A 25564-nucleotide genomic window follows, 5' to 3' on the forward strand; every position below is an offset into this window, starting at 1 on the left:
AAGCATGAGAGTTAATAAAAGCAAAGTCACCCACAGCTCAATTTTATGCCCCATGAGGCTTCAGTTCTATTTTGTCTTAGGCCTCTTTTCAAGCCTCCCCCAACACATTTAAAGTAAACGCTTGACCCAAGATAACAAGCATTTATCACTAATCCTTCCCCAACTCTAAGCTGTTTCTTGCTCATTATCTTCATGTGCTCCTTAATTAGAATGACACTGATTTCATTAGGGTTGGGGAAGGAGCTGTTCATTATAAATGTTTCTGAATTCATTAGTGGAAATCATCCTTGGGCACCATCTGAGGCAGCCTTTTGAAAACCACAAGACTGTTCTTTAGACTATATCTCTCCAAAGGCACCTGCTCTCCTGTCTTCCTCCAGGAAATAGATGAGAGATTAACAAGGATGGGACCTGCCATTTGGTCTCTTACTTGGGCTCCAATTCAGTGAAGGTGCGTGGAGCCAGCTTTTACCCCACAGGTTCTTATTTGCATCATCGTCTTTCTCTTTTCTCCTCAGAGTTGAGGATCTGAGAGATAAGCAAGTTTAGTCTTTCCTCTGTTGGATCTGTCCTGGAAGAGTATCCCACAGAAAAATCATACTTCCTGCTGGTTGGTATGGATAAAGGGTAGAAAAAGAGAGAACAATTTTCTAGGAGAGACAATTCATAGAAAGGCAGTGAAAAGCCACAGGGTTGTTGCCAGTGTAGTGCAGTTATTTGTAGCTTGCAAAGTAAAACACAGGTTGCCCAATTAAATACTGCATGGGATATACTGAAAAGTATTCATTATTAATCTAGAGTCTGTATTTAACTGGGTGTCTTATATCTTATATTTTATCTGGAAATCCTGTCCTCTTCTGCTCAACTGATATGTTCTAATTTGTCTGGTGAATGAAAGTAATGTTTTGATGGTTTGTGTCCCATGGTAAAGTTGAGGTTTATAGTTTGTGTACATCTAAGAGTCTGTTGTCCTGGCAGATACAGATCCAAGTACTTATAAGTGTCATGAGACCCTTGTCTGTCTCAGTGTGTCTGGGCAGGGCAACCTGAAGCCCAAATCTTGGTGGAGGGCAGGGCTATGGGGAGGAAGCATGGGGAAAGGGCACGAGCGGGCACGAGCAGATTTCTTCACAGCTCATTAAGATCTACATGCTCTTCATCCCTTTAATAACTTTTTAGGGGAGGGAAGTGCTGAAAATTCTCCCAGCATGTACTTTTACTCTCTGAAGGTGATCAAAATATTTGTGTTCATCTCTCAAGAAGGCTCTAAACGAACCAATGGCCATTTTCAGAAAAAGGACTAAACCTAAGATTGATTGAGAGTGAAGATTATCTAGGAAATTTAGAAATCTGACCCTTGTGGGAAGATTGGGGATTAGGAATGAGTAAGATGTGGTAATTTAAGGGAGGAAAAGAGCAAGCTTAGACATTCAGGATACAAGAGAATGAGAAACTATTTATTTAATAGCACCTGCAAAATTTACACTAGGTTAGGGTTCTTAGTAACTAAGCAAAGAATCCTGACCCCAAAAGTAAAAATTCTTGAAAATTTTGCTAATGTTTTACATTTTAAAAACTTTTTAAAAAAGTCATCCTGGAGCCGGGCGTGGTGGCACACGCTAATAATCCCAGCATTCAGGAGGCTGAGACTGGAGGATCGCGGTTTGTGGACAGCCTCAGCTACTTAGTGAGGCCCTCCGCAACTTAGTGAGACCCTGTTTCAAAAATAAAAAATGAAAAACAGGGCAGGGGATGTAGCCCGGAGGTAGAATGCCTCTGGGTTCCATTCCCAGACCTTCTCAGGGAGATGCCCTTCGCCACCATGACAGCCTGCTCCTTGCTTGGTTGAATTCTCACAGGTTCCCAGGCAGGGCTTTAAAGACATGAAACCGTCTTGGCAAGAAGTGGTACCCTATGGCAGACAGAGCCTTAGACCCTCTTTTCCCACCCTAGCCACTTAAGCCTCATGATGTCTGCGTTCAGCCTTTCCTGGCAAGTGCCATGCTGTGGGTGAGGGAACTGGGCAGGCCTTGGGTGGTGAGGGTCTGGGTGGGGGAATCAGTCTGCCCTCTGAGTTTCCTGCCTAATACTCAGCAACTCAGGAGCAAAAGCAGGGCTCTGCATGCCAGCTAGTTAAATGTCCACACTGGGCTGATAGAAACGGGAGGAGGGGGCAGGCATGGTGGTACATACCTGTAACCCCAGTACTTGGGAGGCTGAGACAGGAAGATTGCAGGTTTGAGGCCAGCTTCAGCAACTTAGTGAGGCTTTCAGCCACTTAGCAAGACCTTGTTTCCAAATAAAAAATAAAATAGGACTGAGAGTATAGCTCAGAAGTAGAATGCCCCTTGGATTCAATCCCCCCAGTACACCATACACACAAGAAGAAAAAAACTAAGTGGGGTTGCTTAGCATACGGTTTAGTGTAGAGGGTGGGCCAGCAGACAAGACCCCTGTTCCTCCCCAGGCTGCCCCCATGTTCCTAGAACCCATGAGGGGCCCGAGGCGAGGCTACACTAATGAGCTACCTTTTGCCCTTCAGCTTCCTTCCACTGTATAGCCTGATGTGTTTTGCTACGTGAGTGTGCGCCCTAGGCGTGTCTCCCTGGTCTTGATCCAGTGTCTCATCTTTGCACCTCTCTCACAACTCCTATCAGAGTTTGTTTCTAATGGAAGAGGTTCACATGATAAAGAACAAACCAGCCAGTCCTCACATCAAGATAGAGATGAAAAATGCCACCTTGGCATGGGACTCCTCCCACTCCAGTATCCAGAACTCGCCCAAGCTGACCCCCAAACTGAAAAAAGACAAGCGGGCTGCCAGGGGCAAGAAAGAGAAGGCGAGGCAGCTGCAGCGCACGGAGCATCAGGCAGTGCTGGCAGAGCAGAAAGGCCACCTCCTCCTGGACAGTGACGAGCGGCCCAGTCCTGAGGAGGAAGACAGCAAGCACCTCCACCTGGGGAGCCTCCGCCTGCAGAGGGCGCTGTACAGCATTGACTTGGAAATCCAAGAGGTGAGCCGGCCCTCCCCCTGACCCGACCCTCCCCACCTGCACCCTGCCACCCGATCTGCCAGAGCGAACTGCTCTGTGCCTATGAGTGATTTTTGAACTAAAGAACAGACTGGGCCAGCTCTCATTCCAAAGAGAGTATTTAAGCATTTAGCAATAGAATTAACACCTGATTTTATGAGATACTCATTTTATAAACAAGGAAATGAAACATTCAAGTGGATTTTCCAAAATTTCACCCTGAATCATTTTCTGGCTATTATAGCTGCATATGAGCTGCAGTGATGATTTCTGAAAGTGTAACTCTGTGTGGGCTCCTTGCTAGGCTGTGCGTCACACAGAAACCTGGCACTGAAGGGTATGCTTGGTGCTGCTCTTATTAGCAATTCTGTTATTTTCACTCACTTTTAATATTTGTATAGGGTGATTTTAGCATATAGTGTCACAGCTCAGGTAGCACAGAACTGGAGTCTCAGAAAGTACTGGAGCAGGTGGCCAGGTTCAAGGCTTTTAGGATGCATGCTATGAGCCAGGTGTGGTGGCACATGCCTGTAATCCCAGTACTTGGGAGGCTGAGACAGGAAGAGTGCAGGTTCGAGGCCAGCCTTAATGAGGCCCTGTTTCAAAGTGTAAAAGAAGCCGGGTGTGGTGGCTCACAATTGGAATCCTAGTACTTGGGAGGCTGAGACAGGAGGATTGGAGGTTCATGGTCATCCTCAGCTACTTAATGAGGCATTCCACAACTTAGTGAGACCCTGTTTCAAAATAAAGAATAAAAATTATAGCTGGGAGCCAGGTGTGGTGGCACACACTTGTAATCCTAGCATTCGGGAGGCAGAGACCGGAGGATCACGGTTTGCAGATGGCCTCAGCTACTTAGCAAGGCCCTTCGGAACTCAGTGAGACCCTGTTTCAAAAATAAAAACATAAAAAAATAGGGCTGGGGGTGTAGCTCGGAGGTGTAGTGCCCCTGGGTTCCATCCCTAGTACCACACACACACAAAAAAAAATCTGGGATGTAGCTCAGAGATAGGATGCCCCTAGGTTCCATCCCCAATATTGCATAATTAATTAATTAATTAATGCCTGGGTTTGGCTCACAGAATTCTCTTAGGTTCAGGAGAGAAAAAGGGGGGCTAGGCAAGAGAGAGAATGAGAATGGATGGAAGAAGGAGGGAAGGAATGAAGGAAGGTTGGCTGATTTGAGCAAAGACTTGAGGGAAGGGAGCGGGTAAGCCATGTGGATGCTTGTGGGGAGGGCATGCTTGCTGCAGGCCCAGTCTGGGTGCTCTGATTACAAGGGTGAACATGGCGGGAAGAAGTGGTGATGAGGACAGGGACCGGAGCCTCCCACGAGATTCTGGCTTCACTCTGAGAGAGGGAAGAGAAGCCACTGGAGGACTTGGAGCACAAAAGTTCTGACTTGCTGGGCACAGAGGAACGTGCGTGCTATCCCAGGGACATGGGAGGCTGAGACAGAAGGTGCAGGTTTGAGGCTAGCATGCAGTAACTCAGCAAGGCCCTGTTTCAAGTCAAATAGAGCTGGGGATGTAGCTCTAAGTAGACCACACCTGGATTCAGTCCCCAGTACAGGGAAAAAATGTTCTGATGTTGTAAAGGGAATCATGCTAGCTGCAGGACCGAGGAGTGCATAAAGGTAGGCTAAGAAGGAATCTAGGGAACAGCAAAGGGTCCGTTTCTGCAGTGCAGGGGAAAGAGGAGGGTGTCTTAGGCCAAGGGAGGTCATAAGAAAGGCTCTTCTATGTAACTGGAAGGAGAGATGCTCCAGTAGAGTGGGCATCAAGGCGAGCAGCTGGCTTGCTAGAGTGAGGGATGGCAGAGCCCCAGCTCCTCCGCCACACGTGGGGACACAGTCCTCGGTGAGACCCCTGAAGCCGCTAGTGCAGTTCATTCAAGGGTACACAGGCCGGCTTTACTCACTCTGAGCTGCAGTCTTTACTTTAGTAACTGTTATCTTGATTATTGAGACAGCTCTATTGCATCGCCAGTCAGCTCTGCAGAGAATCACTTCTCACGTTCAGCTAAAGCTTATTCTTTTTGTATCTCAATCCTCATTCTGTTGTTTAGAGCTCATTGACACTGGACAGACCTTTAGCTGTTTGAAGAGAAGCAGGGCAGCCTCCCTGGGCCACCTCTTTAGGGAAGGGGAAGGCAGCGGCATTGCCCAGTGCCTCCTCAGTGGCAGGCATGCGCTTCACACTGGTCACCACTTAGTCATCCTCACTGCATTTTTCTCTGTAAACCTAGCTAGGCTGGGCAGAGGTTGAACCATGACTTAATTTTTTTCTCATCACCACCATGCAGTAATCTTCCAGACCCCTGGACTGTGTCAAAACTGCTATTTGTTGAGTATTTCATTATGTTCCAGAGGCTGTAGCCAGTCCTATGAGAGTCACTCTTCCTCTGGTTCCCAGCATCTAGTGAGGGGGCACACACAGTGTTGGTTTAGGGGAAAAGGGCCACATGATTAGCAGATACTGGTGGTTTGGGATTCTCATCACATCCTGTCTGCTTCCAGAGTCTGTGCACCTTCCTTCCCTGAGGCTGGGGCCCACAGATGGTTGCCAAACAAGTGGCCTTTCTATTTTTTTTTTTTTTTTTCAGTTCTGGGGATTGAACCCAGGGGCATTCTCCCTTTAAGCTACACCCCTAGCCCTATTTTTTATTCTTTATTTTGAAGCAGGGTCTCACTGAGTTGCAGAGGGCCTCACTAAGTAGATGAAGCTGGCCACAAACTCTGATCCTCCTTTCTCAGTCTCCCACATGCTGAGATTACAAGCATGCGCCACCACACCTGGCTGATTTTTTACATTTATTTATTTATTTATTTATTATTTTTTGCGGTACTGGGGTGGAACCCAGGGACATTCTACCTTTGAGCTATACCCCAGCCCTATTTTATATTCTTTATTTTGAAACAGGGTCTCACTGAGTTGCAAAGGGCCTTCCTAAGTAGATAAGGCTGCCCGTGAACCACAGTCCTCCTGTCTCAGCCTCCTAAATGCTGGGATTACAAGCATGCGCCACCACGCCCAGCTATAAGTGGCCCTTTTAAAGTCATCTATGTGTTCTTGAAAACTTTTAGCACTGCCTGTTGAGAAATCTTTAGCTCACCTGAGAATACAGTCAGCCTTCCCTGTCTCTAGGTTCTACATCCTTGCAGTCCAACTAGCTGCAGGTAGAAAATATTTCGAAAAGAAAACTTGCATCCTTATTGAGCATGTATACTTTGTTTTTTGTCACCACTCCCTAAGTGTCACAGCATAATAACTACTTACATCACATTTGCATTGTATTCAGTATTATAAGTGATCTAGAGATGGTTTAAAGTGTACGGGAGGATATATTTATATGCAAATACTATACTGTTTCATTTGTTTTTGCTACTGGGGATTGAACCCAGGGGAATTCTACTTCTGGAATACACACCCAGCCCTATTTCATTCTTTGTTTTTGAAAGGTTTTACTAAGTTGCAAAGGGCCTCACTAAGGTGATAAGGCCAGCCACCAACCTTCATGTATTCCTCCTGACTCAGCCTCCCAGGGACTGGGATTATAAGCATGCATCACCACACCTGGCTTACTCTTTTGTATAAAGGACTGGAGCATCCACAGATTTTGGTACTGTTAGAGGTCCTAGAAGAGTCTCCCATGGATACTGAGAGATGAATATATTCAGTTAATCACAGGCTTGGTTTTCCACTTTTATTTGAGATTGATGGCATAAATATTCCTCCAGTTTTCAGAAATATCTTACAGAAAAATGGATGCATCAGTGCATATACTTATTATTGAAAATATAAACCTAGCTGGGCATGGTGGTGCACGCTTGTAATCCCAGCCCTTGGGAGGCTGAGACAGGAGGATCGCATAGTTTCAAAGCTAGCCTCAGATAATTAGTGAGGCTCTCAGCAACTTAGTGAGACCCTGTTTCCAAATAAAGTATAAAATAGGTCTGAGAGTATAGCCTGGAGGTAGAAAAGCCCCTGGGTTCCACCCCCAGTGCCACCAAAAAAAGAAGAAGAAATTATAAACCTTAGAGAAGAATTATAGTAAAATATTTTTCAAGAGTCTTACCAGCTGGGCATGGTGGCACACGCTTGTAACCCCAATACTTGGGAGGCTGAGACAGGAGGGTCACACATTCTTGGTCATTCTCAGCTACTTAGTGAGGCCCTTCACAACTTAGTGAGACTTTGTTTCAAAATAAAGAATAAGGTTGAATCCAGCCTCAGCTACTTAGTGAGGCTCTCAGCAACTTAGTGAGATCCTGTTTCCAAATAAAGTATAAAAATAGGTCTGGGAGTATAGCCCGGAAAAATAGGTCTGGGAGTATAGCCTGGAAGTAGAAAAGCCCCTGGGTTCTACTCTCAGTGCCAGAAAGAAAAAGAAAAGAAGAAGAGCTGGACATGGTAGAGCATGCTTGTAATCCCAGTTCTTGGGAAGCTGAGACAGGAGAATACGGATTTGTGGCCAGCCTAAGCTACTTAGTGAGCTTCTCTACAACTTAGTGAGACCCTGGACCCTGTTTCAAATTTAAGAATAAAATATTTTTTGTTTGATTTCATTTATTTATTTATATTTTTAATTTTTTATTGGTGCGTTATATTCATACATCATATTGGGGTAAAAAACTTGTGTGTACATATATGTACTCATCACCAATTTAACCCCGACCCAATTCCCACCCCATTCCCTCCCCATCCCTCCTTCCCTTACTTGGCTTAGTGGTTGACTTCAATATGTTTAAGTAAATTGTGTGTTTTAGTGAATTTCCTTCTTCTCCCCTCCCATCCCCTCATTTAGGTTGTCTTGTTTGCTCCTCTATAGGATTTCCTTTTTCATCTAGAGTCCCTCCTATAACCCATTTCTCCCTGACTTTCACATATTAGGGAAAGCATCTCATTTCTTATTTTTTGTGAGTGACTAATCTCACTTAGCATAATGTCCTCCAGTAACATCCATTTCCCTGAAAATGATGTAATTGAGTTTTTTTTAATGGCTGAGTAAAATTCCATTGTGTACATATCCCACAGTTTTGTAATCCATTTATCTGTTGATGGACATCTTGGCTGGTTCCGTAGTTTGGCAGTGGTGAATTGTGCAGCTATGAACATAGATATACATGCATTAGTTTGGTAGTTTGGTTTCCATTCTTTTGGGTAGATACCCAGAAGTGGTATTGCTGGATCAAATGGTAGATTTGTTCCCATTCTTCTGAGGATTTTCCATACTGTTTTCCAAAGTGGTTGCACTAATTTGCAGTCCCACCAACAATGTCTTAGAGTTCCCACTTCTCCACATCCTCGCCAGCATTTGTTGTTGTTTGTGTTCTGAATGATTGCCATTCTAGTTGGAGTTAGGTAAAATCTAAGGGTAGTTTTGATTTGCATATCTCTGATTGCCAGTGATGTTGAGCATTTCTTCATGCATTTATTGGCCATTTGAATTTCTTCATTTGTGAAGTGTCTATTTAGTTCGCTTGTTCATTTTGTTATTGGATGCTTTGTTTTCTTAGTGTTGAGTTTCTTGAGTCTCTGTATATTCTAGATATTAGTCCTCTATTGGAGGTGTAGGTGGCAAAAATCTTCTCCCATTCTGTTGGCTCTCAGTTGAGGTTATTGACAGTTTCCTTTGCTGAACAGAAGCTCTTCAGTTTCATGCAATCCCATGTATTGATTCTCCTTTTAATTTCTTGTGCCTTTGGGTCTTGTTGAGAAAGTGTTTATCTCTGCCTGTGTGTTGCAGTGTTGGACCTATGCTCTCTTCAAGGAGCTTCAAGGTCTTTGGTTTGATTTTCAAGTCTTTGATCCATCTTGAATTGACTTTTGTACAGGGTGAGAAAGTGGGATTAATTTTCAGTTTTCTGCATATGGTTAACCAGTTTTGTCAACACCATTTGTTGAAGAGGCTATCTTTTTTCCAGTGTATGTTTTTGGCCCCTTTGTCAAAAATCAGTTGGCTGAAAGTGTGTGGACTTGTTTCTGGGTCTTCTATTCTGCTCCATTGGTCTATGTATCTGGTTTTTTTGTTTGTTTGTTTGTTTGTGTTTTTTTTTATGGTGGTACTGGGGGTGGAAACCAGAGGATTTCTACCTCCGGGCTATACTTCCAGACCTTTTTTATATTTTATTTGGAAACAGGGTCTCACTAAGTTGCTGAAAGCCTCACTAAGTAGCTGAGGCTGGCTTCAAACCTGTGTGATCCACCTGTCTCAGCCTCCCAAGCGCAGGGATTAAAAGCGTGCGCCACCACACCCCGTGTGTAGTATAGTTTAAAGTCAGGTATTGTGATTCCTCCTGCATATAGAATCCCTGTGAATAGGCAGCTAAGGAGTGAGAAAACAGAGGTAAGTGACTTGTCAGCTTATCAGGATGATGGTGTATTGATGGACAGAAGTCAATGCATTTTACTCAAAATAATTGCAAGTTGTGAAAGTCTTATGTTTCCAGACACTGAGTTGAGCAGTGGAGTGCTGCGTGGAAGCCAAAGCCATGCTTCCTGCATGGCCCTCCATCAGCTGGCTGCCTCTGATGAACATTGTGCCCAAGCCATCTCAGCCACCCACAGCTGCCCCGCCATCTGCAGCTGGCTCGCCTGCTGCTGGCCAGCAGCCAGGTGTGATGGCCCAGGTGGCATCCACTGCAGCTGGTGTGGCTGTAGGCTCTGCTGTCAGACACACAGTGGGCCATGTCCTCTTCAGGGCATTAGTGGAGGAGATAAGAGTGAGCCCACAAAGCCTGACATCCTGTACCAGGAGCCTCAGCCAGCGCAGCAGCAGCAGACTGGTGGCCCTTGCTTTTTTGAGATAAAACAACTTTTGGTGTGTGCCCAGGACAAGAGTGATGTGAAACTCTATGAGGGTTTCCATAAGTGCTGAGACAGTGCAGAATTGCAAATGGACAGTCTAATCAAAAAGTTCAAAATGAAGCCGGGTGTGGTGGCGCATGCTTGTAATCTCAGCATTTGGGGGGCTGAGACAGGAGGATCGCAGTTCTCGGACAGCCTCAGCTACTTAGTGAGGCCCTTTGCAACTCAGTGAGACCTGGTTTCAAAATAAAGAATAAAAAATCGGGCTGGGAGTGTAGCTTGGAGGCAGAATACCCCTGGATTTCATCCTCAGTACCACAAAATGAAAGAAAAAAGAAAAAAGAAATTCAAATTGAGGAAATGCAAAATCAGCTCTAACTTACTTTAGCATCAAAATGTAATTGATAAAGTATAAACTGATAAGTTAAACCTAAAAAAAAAAAAGAAGAAAGAAATTGCAAGTTCTTAGAATACTGTTTGGTAGTGTCTTAATAACCTTCCTCTTCATGTCCTTTGTCCAGGGTAAACTGGTTGGGATCTGTGGCAGTGTGGGAAGTGGGAAAACCTCTCTCATTTCAGCCATTTTAGGCCAGGTAAGATTCATGTTATTGTCCATCTTCTGCTTCTTTTTCAAGTCTCTGCTTAGCAAAGGTCTCAGGAAAAATAAACTCACTTGCTGAAGAGTCAGGAGGGAAACAGGAACTTTGGTCTGTGCCATGGCCCCCAACTGCTCACCAGGCTTGCGATTGGAAGGGGCACCGTGGGCACGATTAGTGGCTCTGGATGTCCCAGCTGGCATTATTTGTTCCTTATGCCTTCGCTTATCTGTGTTTATTGAGGCTGTGTGTATGCCAAACAGTGACAGACACAAGATGAACGTATACTCCACCCCACTGTAGCTCAGGGTTTGATCCAGAATTGTGTTTCAGCCTTACCACTCAAGAGAGTCATCCCCTCAGTGTCCTGTCCAGTGGGGCTGGGCCGGTGAGTGGACAGCACACACAGGGCCCAGCAAACAGGTCAGCATTGAGAGTGAGGAACAGAGGGCCAGGACCATTCACAGAGATATGTGTTGGAACCAAATAATCAGGGGAAAAAAGCCAACCAACCAGACAAAAAAAACCCAAGGTATCTACATGCTTTTAAACTTGCATTAAGCTAGCTTGACTTAGACAGTTGAGGTCGGGGTAAATGTGGGCTCATTACTAGCTTCTGCAGATGAGGTCCTCTGAACCCGAACCCCTCACCCTTATTGAGGCATGTTACAGACTGGCGCAATCTCTGTAGCCTCCAAGCTGGGGACTGCTTCCTTGTCGTTTGGCATCAGCTGTCACAGCTGGTGAGCTGCAGCTTTCCTGGAGATGAGAGGTGCCCAGGGGAGTCCAAGGAGAGCTTCATCCTGCTTTATGACACTCCCCAGTCCTTGGGCCCAGCCATAGGTCTTAGTCCAGAGCATAAGGGAGGCAATAGAGCTAGCCTTGCTTTTTTTGGGTTTAACTGCATTGATAGCTCTCATGTGGGCATTAGTGCAGCAGCCACCAGAAGTGGCTAAGTGCTACTGAGTTACGGTCTGTGGCATACGCTTGTTTATGTATACTGGGAGTGATGGTGTTTGAGAGTACAAGCTTGTATGTGCAGGTACCATGTAGCTGGCTAGCAAAACTTTGCTTCAAAGCTGTAGCATCCGTAATCTAAGACACATATCAATTGTTGCTCTCAAAAGGAGCCACAATAAAAATTGGTAAATCAGTTTATACCAAGCATTATGACTAAAATCACAATTCAAAGCACATGGCTCACTAAGCATGGCACACACACCTGTAATCTCAGTACTTGGGAGGCTAAGACAGGAGGATCACAGGCTTGAAGTCAGCCTCAGCAACTTAGTGAGGCTCTCAGCAACCTAGCAAGACCCTGTTTCAGAACAAAAAAATAGAAAGGACTGGCAGTATATCTTAGAGGTAGAATGCTCCTGGGTTCAATCCCCAGTTCCAATTAAATAAGTAAGTAAACATAAAGATTAAAAAAGGGGCTGGAGGTATAGCTCAATGCCTCTCACTTCAATCCTTAGTACTAAAACAAATAGTAACAAAAAGCTAAGTCCCTTTATGTTCAAGGGGAAGGTCCGGTATTGTCAGATGGATGCTGCATAATACAAGTTGATGTCTAACCTGGATATTTTTCCCTTGGGTCTTCATTCCACAGAAGCAGCTTATCTAGCCAGTATCCTGGATGGTTCTGTAGATGAGTTGGCCAGCCCCCACCTCAAGGCAGGCACTAGATGTAATTCTGTTTGGCGTTCTCTCCAGGGGAGCTCTGAAAGGACCTCTTGCTTGTGCTTCCCATAGTTAAAACAGCTTACAGTTAGGGTGGAAGAGTGTAAATCAGGCCAGTGGGCTGCTCATTGAAGTGTTTACTCATTAATGAGTGTTATGCTGGACTCCCATCCCACATGAGCAAGGTGGACTTGGATTTCCTTTCTGCTGTAACTCTCTTTGGAACAAGGTGGGGTCTGGACTTGAGTCCAGAAAGCATCCAAGGAAGTTGCCTAGACTTTAGACTCAGTGAAGAATTTGGATTGTCTGTTGGCTTAGGGTGATGGTTGTGAGTTATGATGGCTTTGGATGGTGTCTCTCTCCCTAGATGACACTTCTAGAGGGCAGCATTGCAATCAGTGGAACCTTCGCTTATGTGGCCCAGCAGGCCTGGATCCTCAATGCCACTCTGAGAGACAACATCCTCTTTGGGAAGGAATTTGATGAAGAAAGGCAAGGACTGTTTGGTTTCTGTCATGCTTTCTATCCTGGCATGTGAGATGCAAGGCAGCCGCCTGCAGGCCCTGCGTCATCTGTGTCCCTGACACTGTCACTTTGTGTCCTTCAGATACAACTCAGTGCTCAACAGCTGCTGCCTGAGGCCTGACCTGGCCATCCTGCCCAACAGCGACCTGACCGAGGTACAGGCCTTCTGCCCTCACCGCTGCAGCACAGCCAGCGGGGGTTTCGGGGGGTGGGGGCGTGCCGGAGCCTTTTCCTAGGGTGCATCCTCATTGCTTGGAGGAAGAACCTCACCAGGAGTTTTCACTGGGCCTTGCTTATGTTAGGAAAGCATTTGTGCATTAGCACAGGGATAGTAACACTGCCTGTTTTAAGCATATAGTATTTAATATGTTATGAGAATTTTAAACAAAATCCAACTGTTGATATACAGAGTTAATGATTTTTTACTCTTTTGAGATGTTTTTAAAACCACAAGTTAAAGCCGGGCATGGTGGCGCACTCTTGGGAGGCTGAGACAGGAGGATTGCGCAGTTTCAAAGCCAGCCTCAGCTACTTAGTGAGGCTCTCAGCAACTTAGTGAGGCCCTGTTTCCAAATAAAATATAAAATAGGTCTGGGAGTGTAGCCCGGAGGTAGAAAGCCTCTGGGTTCCAGCCCCAGACCCACCAAAAAAAAAAAAAAAAAAAAAAACCCACAAGTTAAGCACGTTCATGTTGAGTATTTCCCTGGGTTTCATTTTGCCAGCCTCCCCACTCAGTCTATAGAGTCCTCTTCCATTAGAAAGGAAGAGCCTTTAGAAAAAATCCCATCTTTCTTTGGTTGTGCGGGCACAGTTTCCAGGGTGAATCTCTGGAACAAATGTGCTCTTTTCACTGTTAGAGCTTGTCTCCAGTGAGCTGCCCTGGGAGCCTCTGGAACTGGCACTTGTATTCAGCTGACTTCAGTTAAATCCCTCAAACCAGATTTGGCAAAAAGCTTAATTAGTTCAGAGATTCTCAAATCATGGCCCCAGATGAGCAGCATCAGCATCACCTTGGAAACTTGTTACAAATATAAAGTGTTGCCGGGCGTGGTGGCACACGCTTGTAATCCCCACGCTTGGGAGGCGGAGATAGGAGGATCGCGCAGGTTCGAAGCCAGACACACTGGCTCAAGAGACCCTGTTTCCAAATAAAAAAGTATAAAAATAGGTCTGGGAGTGTAACCCGGAGGTAGAAGGGTTTCCAGGAACCCCAGTACCACCAAAAACAAAAACAAAAACAACAAAAAAAACCCAAATATAAAGTGTTAGGCCACACCCCAGACCTTTTGAATCAGACAATAGCCTTAAAGACAATTCTGTTAGAGTCAAGTTTTAAAAACTCTGAATTAACCAAATGTTTTTAAGGACAAGATTTTTTTTTTTTTTTATGGTACTGGGGTTCCTGGACCCTTCTACCTCCGTGTTACACTCCCAGACATATTTTATATTTTTATTTGGAAGGTCTCTTAAAGCCTTCAAGGCTGGCTTTGAACCTGCCCTATCTCCTCCTCCCAAGCGCAGGCGTGCACCACCACGCCCAGCAGGACAAGATTTTTTTAAACACAGAGGCAATTAACATTGACAGTCATTGTATTCATTTGTCTGTTTAGTAACATTTAGCAGGATCTGTTGTGTGCCAGCAACATGTGTAGCAGCTTCTTGGTGTTGGGAATATAAAGGAATACAATAACACTATGCACCCTCGAGTAGCTGTCAGTTCAGGGGATGAGATGCCCAAATATTTGGGCACAAAATAATCCAATAAAAACCATCCCTCTTTCTTTGGGTGTGAGTAAAGAAGAGGTCGGGAGTTTCACAGAGGCAAGGGTGCCAGTACCGAGCGGGCACACTATAGGAAAAGGCATAATGTGCACACAATTTTGGCTCTGACCCCAGGGTGTGGGAAGGGCAGTGTGCTTTGAATGCAGAGGTGAAAGCCCAGATTGTAGGTTATGTTTAGGTGTCTTAGAGTCTCTCTCTTAAGGCTCTTGAAGAATTTTAAGCAAGGGTGAGATGGGGTGAACTTTCTGTTTTGGAAAGATCTTTTTGTGATGTGGAGAATGGATTGGAGGGGTGCCCAGAGGCAGTGGGAAGGTCAGGCAAGTCGGTATCCCGATGGTTGTAGGCCGACTTCCCCAGTTCCTGGAAGGATCATAGTGGAAGTTCACCCAGAAAAGGAATTCAGGAGCAGGAGCCAGTTGGGTGGGGTCAGGAGAGATGACTGTGGTGACCACTGAGCACTATTCCATACTCGAGCTGGAGCTTTGCTGTGCTTCTGGGCTTCTGTAGATTGGTGAGCGAGGAGCCAACCTGAGCGGTGGGCAGCGCCAGAGAATCAGCCTTGCCCGGGCGTTGTATAGTGACAGGAGCATCTACATCCTGGATGATCCTCTCAGTGCCTTAGACGCCCACGTGGGCAACCACATCTTCAACAGTGCCATCCGGAAGCACCTCAAGTCCAAGACGGTTCTGTTTGTTACCCACCAGTTACAGGTATGGCCCACTCTCTTCCGTAGATTGCCACCCTGCCTCGGGAAATTAGATACAAGGGGGTGGGTGGGAGGAGTCTCTCTGGGACAGCTAGAGCTTCCTGGCACTAACAGTTTTATTTTCCTCTGCAAATGGCCTCCAGTCCCATTGTACTAATAAAGCCCAGCATCTCAGTTAGCCGTCTGAATCAGAGGTGCTTGGGGCACATTGGTTTCTGCATGTAGATCAGTAAGTGAAAGGGCTGAGAGCAGTGGCAGAACCATGGGAGTGTGGGCATGAGTTAGTTTGAAAATCACTGTTCACATCTATATATAAGTGAGAACTGCTTTGGGAAACAAGCTCCTCCCCCTCTGGCACTCCATCACAGGCAGCCACTTTGAGAGCAGCTCCAGGTTGTTGCTCTCTAGGTTGTCACCTTTGAAGGGCTAATTCCCTGTTCTGCTCAGAGAACATGGAGCTCAGTGTGCCTCTGCCTGCAGTGAGAGGGTGTGAGATGTAACACAGGATCCTGTCGCGCCACCAGCAGACCCCCACCAAAAACAGAGGAAACTCTTTTTTTTTTTTGGTGGTGGTGGTGGTGGTACTGGGGTTCCTGGAAGCCCTTCTACCACCAGGCTACACTCCCAGACCTATTTTTACATTTTTATTTGGAAACAGGGTCTCTTAAGCCAGCATGCGCCGCTGGCTTCGAACCTGCGCGATCCTCCCATCTCTGCCTCCCAAGCGCAGGGATTACAAGCGTGCGCCACCACGCCTGGCGAGGAAACACTTTTTGAACAGCATTACGATGCACAGTAAACTAGAACAGAGATCCTCTGCCTTGGTGCTGTTGATGTTTTGTGGAGCTGGCCTTTGCTGGGAGGCTCCTCTCTACATCTGGGCCTTTGTCCACTGAATGCCAGGAGTACCTCTCCCCTTAATTTTGACAAGCAAAAATGCCTTCAAAAGCTGCCAAGTGTCACCTCCAGTTGAGACAACTGAACTGAGGCCTGGGTAGGGTGCATTTGCACAAATGTCAGCAATACTGTGTTCCCCCTGCCTTTGTCTCCAGTACCTCGTTGATTGTGACGAAGTGATCTTCATGAAAGAGGGCTGTATCACAGAAAGAGGTACCCATGAGGAACTGATGAACTTAAGTGGAGATTATGCTACCATTTTTAACAACCTGCTGCTGGGAGAGACTCCCCCTGTTGAGGTAAGGTTTTCTGGGTTTGTATGTGTGTTTCTGTGCAGGGCAGATGTGACTATCGAGATACATGGGAAGAGAGAGATGTCTGCCACTGTGTGGCTATAGCTTAGTTTCCTAAACGCCATCAGCCTCGATTGAAGCAGTGTGAAGCTCTCTCTCTTTTTTAAAATTTTTTTATTGGTGCATTGTAGTCATACATCTTAATGGGATAAAAGACTTGTGGAGACGTACGTGCACACCGAAGCTCTCTTTTTAATGAGCAAGTGAATAAAATGCCAGGAAAGGCTGCTGAGTTGGCACTTATCATTGACTAATACCTACAGTGTTGCAGTTATTGGATTAGACACTTTATAAGTGCCATCCTCTTTAATCAATTTCTTGGAGCTTTGTGATTGAATATGATTATCCCCCACTGTTACAGAGGAGGGGACTGAAGCCAGAAAAGTGAAGCAGCTTGCTGACCAGGGTGCTTTCTTTCATTTCATCGTCCTCTTTCTGTTTGCCCTGCCCCGCGGTCCTGTGCAACACTCAGAGGCAGCAGCTTCTCACACCTTCCCTGGGGTCCATGCTAGACACAGCACAAGGCATGCCTGGAACTAGCCAAGGAGGCTGCTTTCCTGCTCCCCATCTGCTCGCTCACCTGGGTCCCTAGGGCGACTTAGGCTGGGCTAAAAGCTCTTTCTGGGCTACCAAGACATTTTGATGTTGGAGTGGAATGAAAACCAAGTTATTGGGACCTTTCCTGGGAGTCTTCTCTCAGTGTGTGGGTTTTATCTCACTTGATTTCAGGGGCAAACCACTAACTGTTCATGACTGATGCCTTTAGACCTTCTGATGTAACTCAGCCCTCCAGGGTCATCAGTAACTCCATAGGGACACCCGGATCCAGATTTAGAGTTTATGATCTCTACGATTCGTAGGTTACTCTGGACTCCTCAGATTATTTTCTTGTCACTGTAGACACAAAGGGGAAGGGGGGGTGGTGAAAATAAGCATATGTCCAAAGAGCAAAAAACACTGAATTGGCAGATATGGTGGCACACACCTGTAATCCCAGTACTTGGGAGGCTGAGATAGGAGAATTTTAGGTTCAAGACCAACCTCAGCACTTTAGTGAGACTTTAAGCAACCTAGTGAGACCCTGTGTCAAAATAAAAAGGGATGGAGGGTAGCCAGGCATGGTGGTACATGACTATAATTTCAGTAATAGGAGGCTGAGACAGGAGGATAGCAGGTTCAAGACCAGTATCAACAGCTTAGCAAGACCCTGTTTCAAAATAAAATATAAAAAAAGGCTAAGGGTATAGCTCTAAGAAGTATAATGTTCCTGGGTTCAATTCCCAGTACCACAAACAAATGGTACTGAATCAATGTGTTATAGTAGAAGAAACATACTTTCAGTATGTCACTTGACTTTTTGAAGCTTTAGTGTTCTCATCTTAAAAATGGAGATGGTTGAGCCGGGCGTGGTGGCGCACGCTTGTAATCCCCGCACTTAGGAGGGGGAGACAGGAGGATCGCTCAGGTTGGAAGCCAGCCGTGCTGGCTTAAGAGACCCTGTTTCCAAAAATGAAAAAGTATAAAATAGGTCTGGGAGTATAGCCTGGAGGAAGAAGGGCTTCCAGGAACCCCAGTACCACCAAAAAAACAAAAAGGGGGGGGGATGGTTGAGCCAGGTGGGGCGGCGCACGCTTGTAATCCCAGCGCTTGGGAGGCTGAGACACGAGGATCACACAGATTTGAAGCCAGCTTCAGCTACTGAGTGAGGCTCTCAGCAATTTAGTGAGACTCTGTTTCTAAATAAAGTATAAAATAGGTCTGGGAGTATAGCCTGGAGGTAGAAAGCCCCTGGGTTCCACCCTCAGTACCATACCAAAAAAAAAGGGGGGGGATGGTATCTGCCTCTTAGAGTGGCTGTATTTATTAAATTAAATAATATGCAATGTGCCAGGTGCAATGGTGCACACCTGTAATCCCAGTATTTGGGAAGCTGAGAGAGGAGGATTAGCAGGTTCAAAACCAGGCCCAGCAACTTAGCAAAATCCTCAGTAACTTAGTGAGACCCTGTTTTAAAAACAAAAAATGAAAAGTGCTGGGGGTTGCTGGGTATGTTGGTACATGCCTATAATCTTACTATTTGGGAGGCTTAAATAGAATGATCGCAGGTTCAAAGTCAGCCTCAGCAATTTTTTGAGGCTGTCAGAAACTTAGTGAGCTCCTGTTTGCAAATGAAAAACAAAAATAGGTCTGGGGGTGTAACTTGGAGGTGGAATGCCCCAAACTTTAATCCTCAGAACTACAGCAAAAGGTGGGCTGGGGATGAGGTTGTAGCTCAGAGGTAGAGTCCCCCCGAGTTCAATCCCCCATACCAGAAAAAAAGTTATCTTTTTAGACAGAACATTTATTTATATGTTGTAATAAATATAAAATGTAGAGCCCTAACTTAAGTATCAAATATGGCTCTATATTTTAACTTTTTCATCTCTGCCAATTTATTCATTTATTTATTAATTTATTTTTGCGGGTCTGGGGATGGAACCCAGGGGCATTCAACCTCCAAGCTACACCCCCTGCCCTATTTTTTATTCCTTATTTTGAAACAGGGTCTCACTAAGTTGCGGAGGGCCTCACTAAGTAGCTGAGGCTGTCCATGAACTGCGATCCTCTGGTCTCAGCCTCCCGAATGCTGGGATTACAAGCGTGCGCCACCATGCCCGGCTTATCTCTGACAATTTATTTTATTTTTTTATTTTTATTTTTTTTAAATTTTTTTATTGAACATAAATAGTATACATTTAAACTATATTTGGTGCCCTCTCCCCCCCCGCCCCCGTTTTCCCTTCCCCCCCTCCCACCAATGGTTGTCCAGGTTAACCATGTCTTTTTCATAATTTTACACATGTTCAGGTGTAGACCCTCATTAATCAAGATCGGCCTTCCTCCTCTCCTATCTTTCCATTCAAACTTAGCTAGTATTTCCCCTCTAATATCTGGAGTCCCACTGGTATCCTTTGTGTTTTCTAGTTTGGGCATATTAGAGGAAAAAGGTCTAGTTGGAAAGCCTACTGGAGGAATGGGGCTGACAGTAAGACAGAGAATTGATCTGGATCTAGTGAACTGTATCAAGGAATTTCCTATAGAGAGATATAGCAGGAGCTTGGCAAGGAGAATATTAAGTCCTAGGTTTTCAGTTCTACAAATATAATTATTACTTCAAGGTTACTGTAAGTGGTATATTTATTGCTCAGTTTAAGTTTTAACAGGTGTTCCATATCTGGACAGAGGGACAAAATGGGTTAAGTGGTTTCTGTTGTCTGAGGTTCAGTTTGAAGAATGCTTGACCCCGACCGAGGTCACCTCTGTCCTCCTCAGTGTCCTCGGGAAGACAGTGCTTCCAGGTACTGGAGCACTGGGTTGCTTGGACGGTAGCAACCTGCAACTAAGTGCCCAGGGAGAGCAGGGGAAGACGAGGTTTATTCTGGTTGCCTCACAAAGGAGATGCAATTTGAATCCATCTGAATGGGGACAACTGAGACTGAGATTGGGATGAAGGGAGGGGCATTTCAAGTGGAGGAACTTGATGGGACAAGGGTACAGAAAGTGAAATTGCAGTGTGGTGTAAGAATGGTGTGAAGAATTCTCTTGTGGCCGGCGAATGGGAGCCCCGGGAAACGGTGAAGTGGGAGAGGAACTTGTAGAACAAGCTGGGGCCAGAATGTGAATGCAGAAGTCTTACATCACCAGCTGAAAAGTCCTTTGGTCAGACCTAAGGATCTGATGCTGTGGTGAGGTGGACCAGAGACGGCTGGGATGGAAGTGGCGCCGGCTCTGATAACTTGGGAGAGGAAAGCATTCTTCTCTGTCGGGAGGGCTGGTCTTGAGTGGCTTTGAGGAGAACGATTGCCAGTGGACTAGCCGGGGAGGAACCCAAATCTCAGCAATTTTAGGACTGGAAGAAGTATAAGAAATTAGTATAGGTCGCCCTTGTGAAAAGCTGGATTTTTCTCTTTTCAATTAAAGTAGTTTGATATCTTGTATCCTGTGAACATTCATGTGGTTGGCCATATCATGACTGTAGATACTTTTTTTTTTTTTTTTTTTTTTACTATTTTTAGATTAATTCAAAAAAGGAAGCCAGTGGCTCACAGAAGAAATCACAAGACAAGGGTCCTAAAACAGGATCTGTAAAGAAGGAAAAAGCAGCGAAGCCAGAGGAAGGTAATAATGACCTTTTTGAGCTGTTTGGATTTGTCATTAAAGTTTATCAGGAAAAATGCCATGTGTAATTCATGATGTTTGATAGCATTGTGTATTATAGAGTACCTGGTCTTATATTTCTTAAGTAACAAAATTCTCAGATTATATTGGGAGACTATGAGGTGCCTTCTGTTAACTTAAATAGCAAGAGGACCTTCAGTTCTCTGTCTTCCTCTTCCTGTGCAGGGTGGGGCAGAGTAGAGAATTACAGCTGAGTCATCCTGAGTGAGGAAACTGGATTGGAGGGTAAAGGTATGCCCTTCTTCCAACCAGTCACCTCTGTACTTTAGGAATCAGTCTCAGGAGCCAGGCATGGTGGCACACACTGGTGATCTCAGTACTTAGGAAGCTGAGACAGGAGGAGCACAAGTTCAAGGCCAGTCTCAGCAACTTATCAAGACCATTAGCAACTTAGAACATTTTTTAAAATAAAAAATAAAGCCAGGCATGGTGGCACATGCTTGTAATCCCAGCATTCGAGAGGCTGAGACCGGAGGATCGTGGTTTACAGACAGCCTCAGCGACTTAGTGAGGCCCTCCGCAACTCAGTGAAACCCAGTTTCAAAATAAAGAATAAAAAATAAGGCAGGGGGTATAGCTCGGAGGTCGAATGCCCCTGGGTTCCATCTCCAGACCTGCAGATAATAAATAAATAAATACATACATAAATACATACTAAAAGGGCTTGGGAGGGAGGTAGAGGCCCCTGGGTTCAATCCCCAGTAACCCCCTCCCCAAAAAAGTCAATCCCAAACAAAATAGGGGCTCCAGCTCCAAGAGTATTGTGTCCTCAGAAGCTGTGTGAGAACAGAGGCCTCAGCCTGGGCCCGATAGCCCTGCAGCCAGTCTGTGGAGAAGTTAGAGGCATCAGATTTCTTACTTGGCTTTCCCAATCTAGAGCTCTGTTTCTGATCCTGCTTCTTAAACCCATTATCTCATGGTGCCCAGAGTCCTAGGTCAGAGGCTGATTCCAGGGGTCCCCATTAGCCAGCTCCAGCCACTTGTCCCCAAAACCCAACAGAGACGGTAATAGTGAAAGCAGGGAACTTTTAACCCTCATGGCCACTGTGGGAGGCAAGGCGAGAGCCAGCATGTGTACCATGTCTTTGGGTTCCTTCCACGAGCTGCAGGAAGAGAAGAAGAATTGGGGCAGAGAGCACGCATAGTTCGGTAGCCTTGGTCCACTGTGGTCTGGGTGACCATTCTTGGTTGGTTCTGGAAAGTCCTTATCACTTGAGGAGGCTTCAGAGGATGCAGGATGTTGTTAACCTGGTGATCCTGGAGGAGGGCACCCAATTCCCATGAGGCAATTGCTCCTGCTGTTTCTGGAAGGTATGAGCCTGGACACTTCTAGGCACCAGTCCCAGGGTCTAAATCAGAATGGTGGAAATCTTGCCTCAGTCTTGAAGAGGAACAAGATAGGTTAGGTAAATTTAGGGCTAATAAGTCTTGTATTGAGCCAGGCATGGTGGCACATGCTTGTAATCCCAGGACTTGGGAGGCCGAGACAGGAGGTTCTCAGGTTCACATCCAGCCTCAGCTATTTAGGCCTTTTGCAACTTAGTGAGACCCTTTTCCAAAATAAAGAAAAAAATAGGGCTGGGAATATAACTTGGATATAGAGTGCCCTTGTACCACAAAAATAAACAAATCTTAGGGATTGACTTTTCTGGTGGGATAATTGGGGATTGAACCAGGGGCCTCTACCTCTCCCCCATCAAGTCCTTTTATTTTTTTATTTTAAAAAATATTCTAAGTTGCTAATGGTCTTGCTAAGTTGCTGATACTGGCCTTGAATTTGTGCTCCTTGCATAGCTTGGAGGTAGAATGCCCCATACCACAAAGATAAACAAACAAACCTTGAATTACCTTCTATCACTAGGTTTTGGATAAGCAATTCTTAATTTAACATGCCTGTGTGCAGAGCTGAACAGGGACCTGACCCAAAGTGTAAGGTAGTAACTGATACAGATAGGGAATGAAGGATGAGGCTTTATCCTGCCTCCAGAACCCGGAGGGCATCCGCAGCACTGCTTATAAAGGGAGCCTCTCTAAGTCCTTGTTGCACTATCAACTAGAGCAAGTCTTGGGAGTAAGAGAAGCTTTTTACAATGACATGGGCATTTTCATCTTGTGAATTTGAAGCTGCATGTCAACTTTCAAGTTTAAAAAATTGCAATTTGAGCCAGGTGCGGTGGCGCACACTTGTAATTCCAGTATTTGGGAGGGTGAGACAGAAGGATCGTGGTTCTCAGACAGCCTCAGCTACTTCATGAGGCCTTCTGCCACGTAGTGAGACCTTGTCTGAAACATAAAGAATAAAAAAATAAGGCTGAGGTGTAGCTCAGAGGTAGAATGCCCCTGGGTTCCATCCCCAGCACTGCAAAAAAAAAAAAATAAATAAATAAAGCAGCAGCAAAGAGAGCCGAGCCACGTGTTAGTCAGTGCCGCGCAGCGCAGATGAGAGCGTCACTAGAGAGCAGTTTCGTTCTCATCTTCTGGTCAGCAGCCTGGCTGCTGTCAACTCACAAAGCACGAGGCATGTGTGGTCTGCTCCAAGATCTTTAAACAGTTTCTATGAAGAAAGAGGCAGGGGCTTCCTGTACGGCTGTCTATGTTTTTATGTCAACATCAGTCATCTGGCCACACCAGGGGAACCTCCTTCTCTCCTCTAGCAGCTGGTCAGTCACCATGTACTACCCCAAGCCCTGTCCCCATTGCCACAGCCCTGGTTTGGGCCCTTATCATTTCCTACCTAGAGTGTTACTGTCGCCCCCTCCTCTTTTGTGAGGTAATGGGGATTAAACCCAGGGACACATTGCCACTGAATCCTATCCCCAGTCCACTGTATTCTTTATGTTCAGATAGGGTCTTGCTAAGTTGCTGTGGCTGGCTTCTAACCTGCCATCCTCCCATCTCAGCCTCCTAAACTGCTGGGATTACAGATGTACATCACAGTGCTCAGTTGCCTCCTTTTCAGTCTGTCCTCTTTCCATACACCTGAGAGACCGAGTTGAAAATGAGACCAAAGCTTGGCATGGTTGCACGCTACTAAAGTCCAGCACTTTTGAAAGTTTGAGGCTGAACTGGACGTGGTGCTCATGCTTGTAATCCCAGCGCTTGGGAGTCTGAGACAGGAGGATTGCACATGTTCAAAGCCAGCCTCAGCTACTGAGGCTCTCAGCAACTTAATGAGACCTTGTTTCCAAATAAAGTATAAAATAGGTCTGGGAGTATAGCCCGGAGGTAAAAAAGCCCCTGAGTTCCACCCTCAGTACCACCAAAAAAAAAAAAAAAAAAATAGTAAGAAAGTCTGAGGCTGGAGGATAGCTAGAGGCCAGAAGCCTGCGCAACATAGTGAGACCGTTTCAAAACAAAAAAGATTAGTCAGCTTCCGCTCTTCCATGAAGCCTTTCAGTAGCCTCCCATTTTCAAAGCAGTGTTTTTTTTTTTTTTTTTTTCCTGGTACAGCACATGGAAGATGCTTATATTTTTAGAGGGCACTGGGAGGCATGGAAGAGGTTGCTCATTGCAGAGGCAGCTGTTCTCTAACGTGACCAACTGCATCCGCCCAGCCCAGCTGACAGGGCTCAAAAATCACATCTCCAAAGCTGGGCGTGGTGGTGCACGCTTGTAATCCCCGCGCTTGGGAGGCTGAGACAGGAGGATCGCGCAGGTTCGAAGCCAGCCTCAGCTACTTAGTGAGGCTCTCAGCAACTTAGTGAGACCCTGTTTCCAAATAAAGTATAAAATGGGTCTGGGAGTATAGCCCAGAAGTAGAAAGCCTCTGGGTTCCACCCCTAGTACCACCAAAAAAAAAAAAGATCACATCTCCACACCCATCTTCCCTTCTTTTGAGATGTTCTAATCTGCAGGAGAAAGCTCAGAGGCTTGTTCCCCGGCCACAGCTGCTTACGCAGCCTCCGTTCTCCTGCTGCCCCTGAAGCGCTCTCTTATCCCAGTTGTGCCGACCTGCCAGCTTGTCTGTGCGTACTTCTGGGCAGTTCTCCCCTCCACCCTAAGCCTGGGCTCATGCTATTTTCTTTGCCTTTTGTCTCCCTACCTGCTTGAGTCTGGCTTACTTTTAAGAAGCAGTATAGGCTACACAGAAAGTCTCCCTTGGAACCTGTCTGCTACCTACTCACACCCTCCCAGGGAGGGTGGATACAGCCCCTGGAAGTTCCCATGCTGCCTGCAGAAAGTTCCATCACTAAGCCTGGATTGGTGGTACATGCTTGTAATCCCGGCATTTGGGAGGCTGAGACTAGAGGATCATAGTTCGCGGCCAGCCTGAGCTACTTAGTGAGGCCCTTTGCAACTCAGTGAGAACCTGTTTCAAAAAAATAAAGAATAGGCTGGGTGTGGTGGCACGTGCTTGTAATCCCAGTTCTTGGGAGGCTGAGGCAGGAGGATCACTCAGGTTCGAAGGCAGACTCAGCTACTTAGTGAGGATCTCAGCAACTTAGTGAGATCGTGTTTCCAAATAAAATTTAAAATATGTATGGGAGTGGAGCCCAGAGGTAGAAAGCCCCTTGTTTCCATCCCCAGTACCACTTTAAAAAAAAATCCATCACATCATGCACATTTTCTTAGGTGCTTATTTATCTGCCTGTTGCCCAAACTGTGGTAGGATCTTAGGCAGGTCCTGAAATGTCTTAATTCTCTTTGCTGCTTCAGGGCCTCATCCTGGCCTGCTTCATAGAAGGTGGTCACTAAATGTTAAATTGATGAATGAATGCTTCCCAAAGAGGAAGTCATTCTAACCTAGAGCCCCATGAAACTAGGCCCTTTTGATTCTGCAGTCCTGTAGTTGTCTTAGGTGTGGAAGAGTAGCTTGTGTTAAAAGGAAAACTCCTTAGACATATTAAATTGAGTAGAGTTTTGAGGACAAAACAAGAAATGGTTTGACAAGTTCTAAAAGCTACCACCCCCAACAATGTGATCTGACAGCAAGAAGTTTAGCATAGAAAACAACTCTTGTAATCC

At 45.7% G+C, this 25564-nt stretch overlaps 1 protein-coding gene across 1 annotated transcript in view; it reads left to right on the forward strand.

Moving 5' to 3' along the window:
* The window catches only part of ABCC5 (ATP binding cassette subfamily C member 5), a gene marked incomplete at both ends in the record, with an annotated part of 92524 nt that overhangs the window by 37425 nt on the left and 29535 nt on the right, over positions 1-25564 (forward strand). Inside the window, 7 exons of the mRNA XM_080696878.1 lie at positions 2658-3014; positions 10363-10434; positions 12485-12609; positions 12725-12797; positions 14932-15135; positions 16184-16327; positions 20437-20539. Of these exons, the coding sequence (XP_080553004.1) occupies positions 2658-3014; positions 10363-10434; positions 12485-12609; positions 12725-12797; positions 14932-15135; positions 16184-16327; positions 20437-20539 (1078 nt within the window). The remainder of the gene's footprint in view (positions 1-2657; positions 3015-10362; positions 10435-12484; positions 12610-12724; positions 12798-14931; positions 15136-16183; positions 16328-20436; positions 20540-25564) is intronic.

The sequence above is a fragment of the Muscardinus avellanarius genome (genome assembly GCF_963383645.1).
Source record: "Muscardinus avellanarius genome assembly, chromosome: 5".
Classification (NCBI taxonomy): Eukaryota; Metazoa; Chordata; class Mammalia; order Rodentia; family Gliridae; genus Muscardinus; species Muscardinus avellanarius.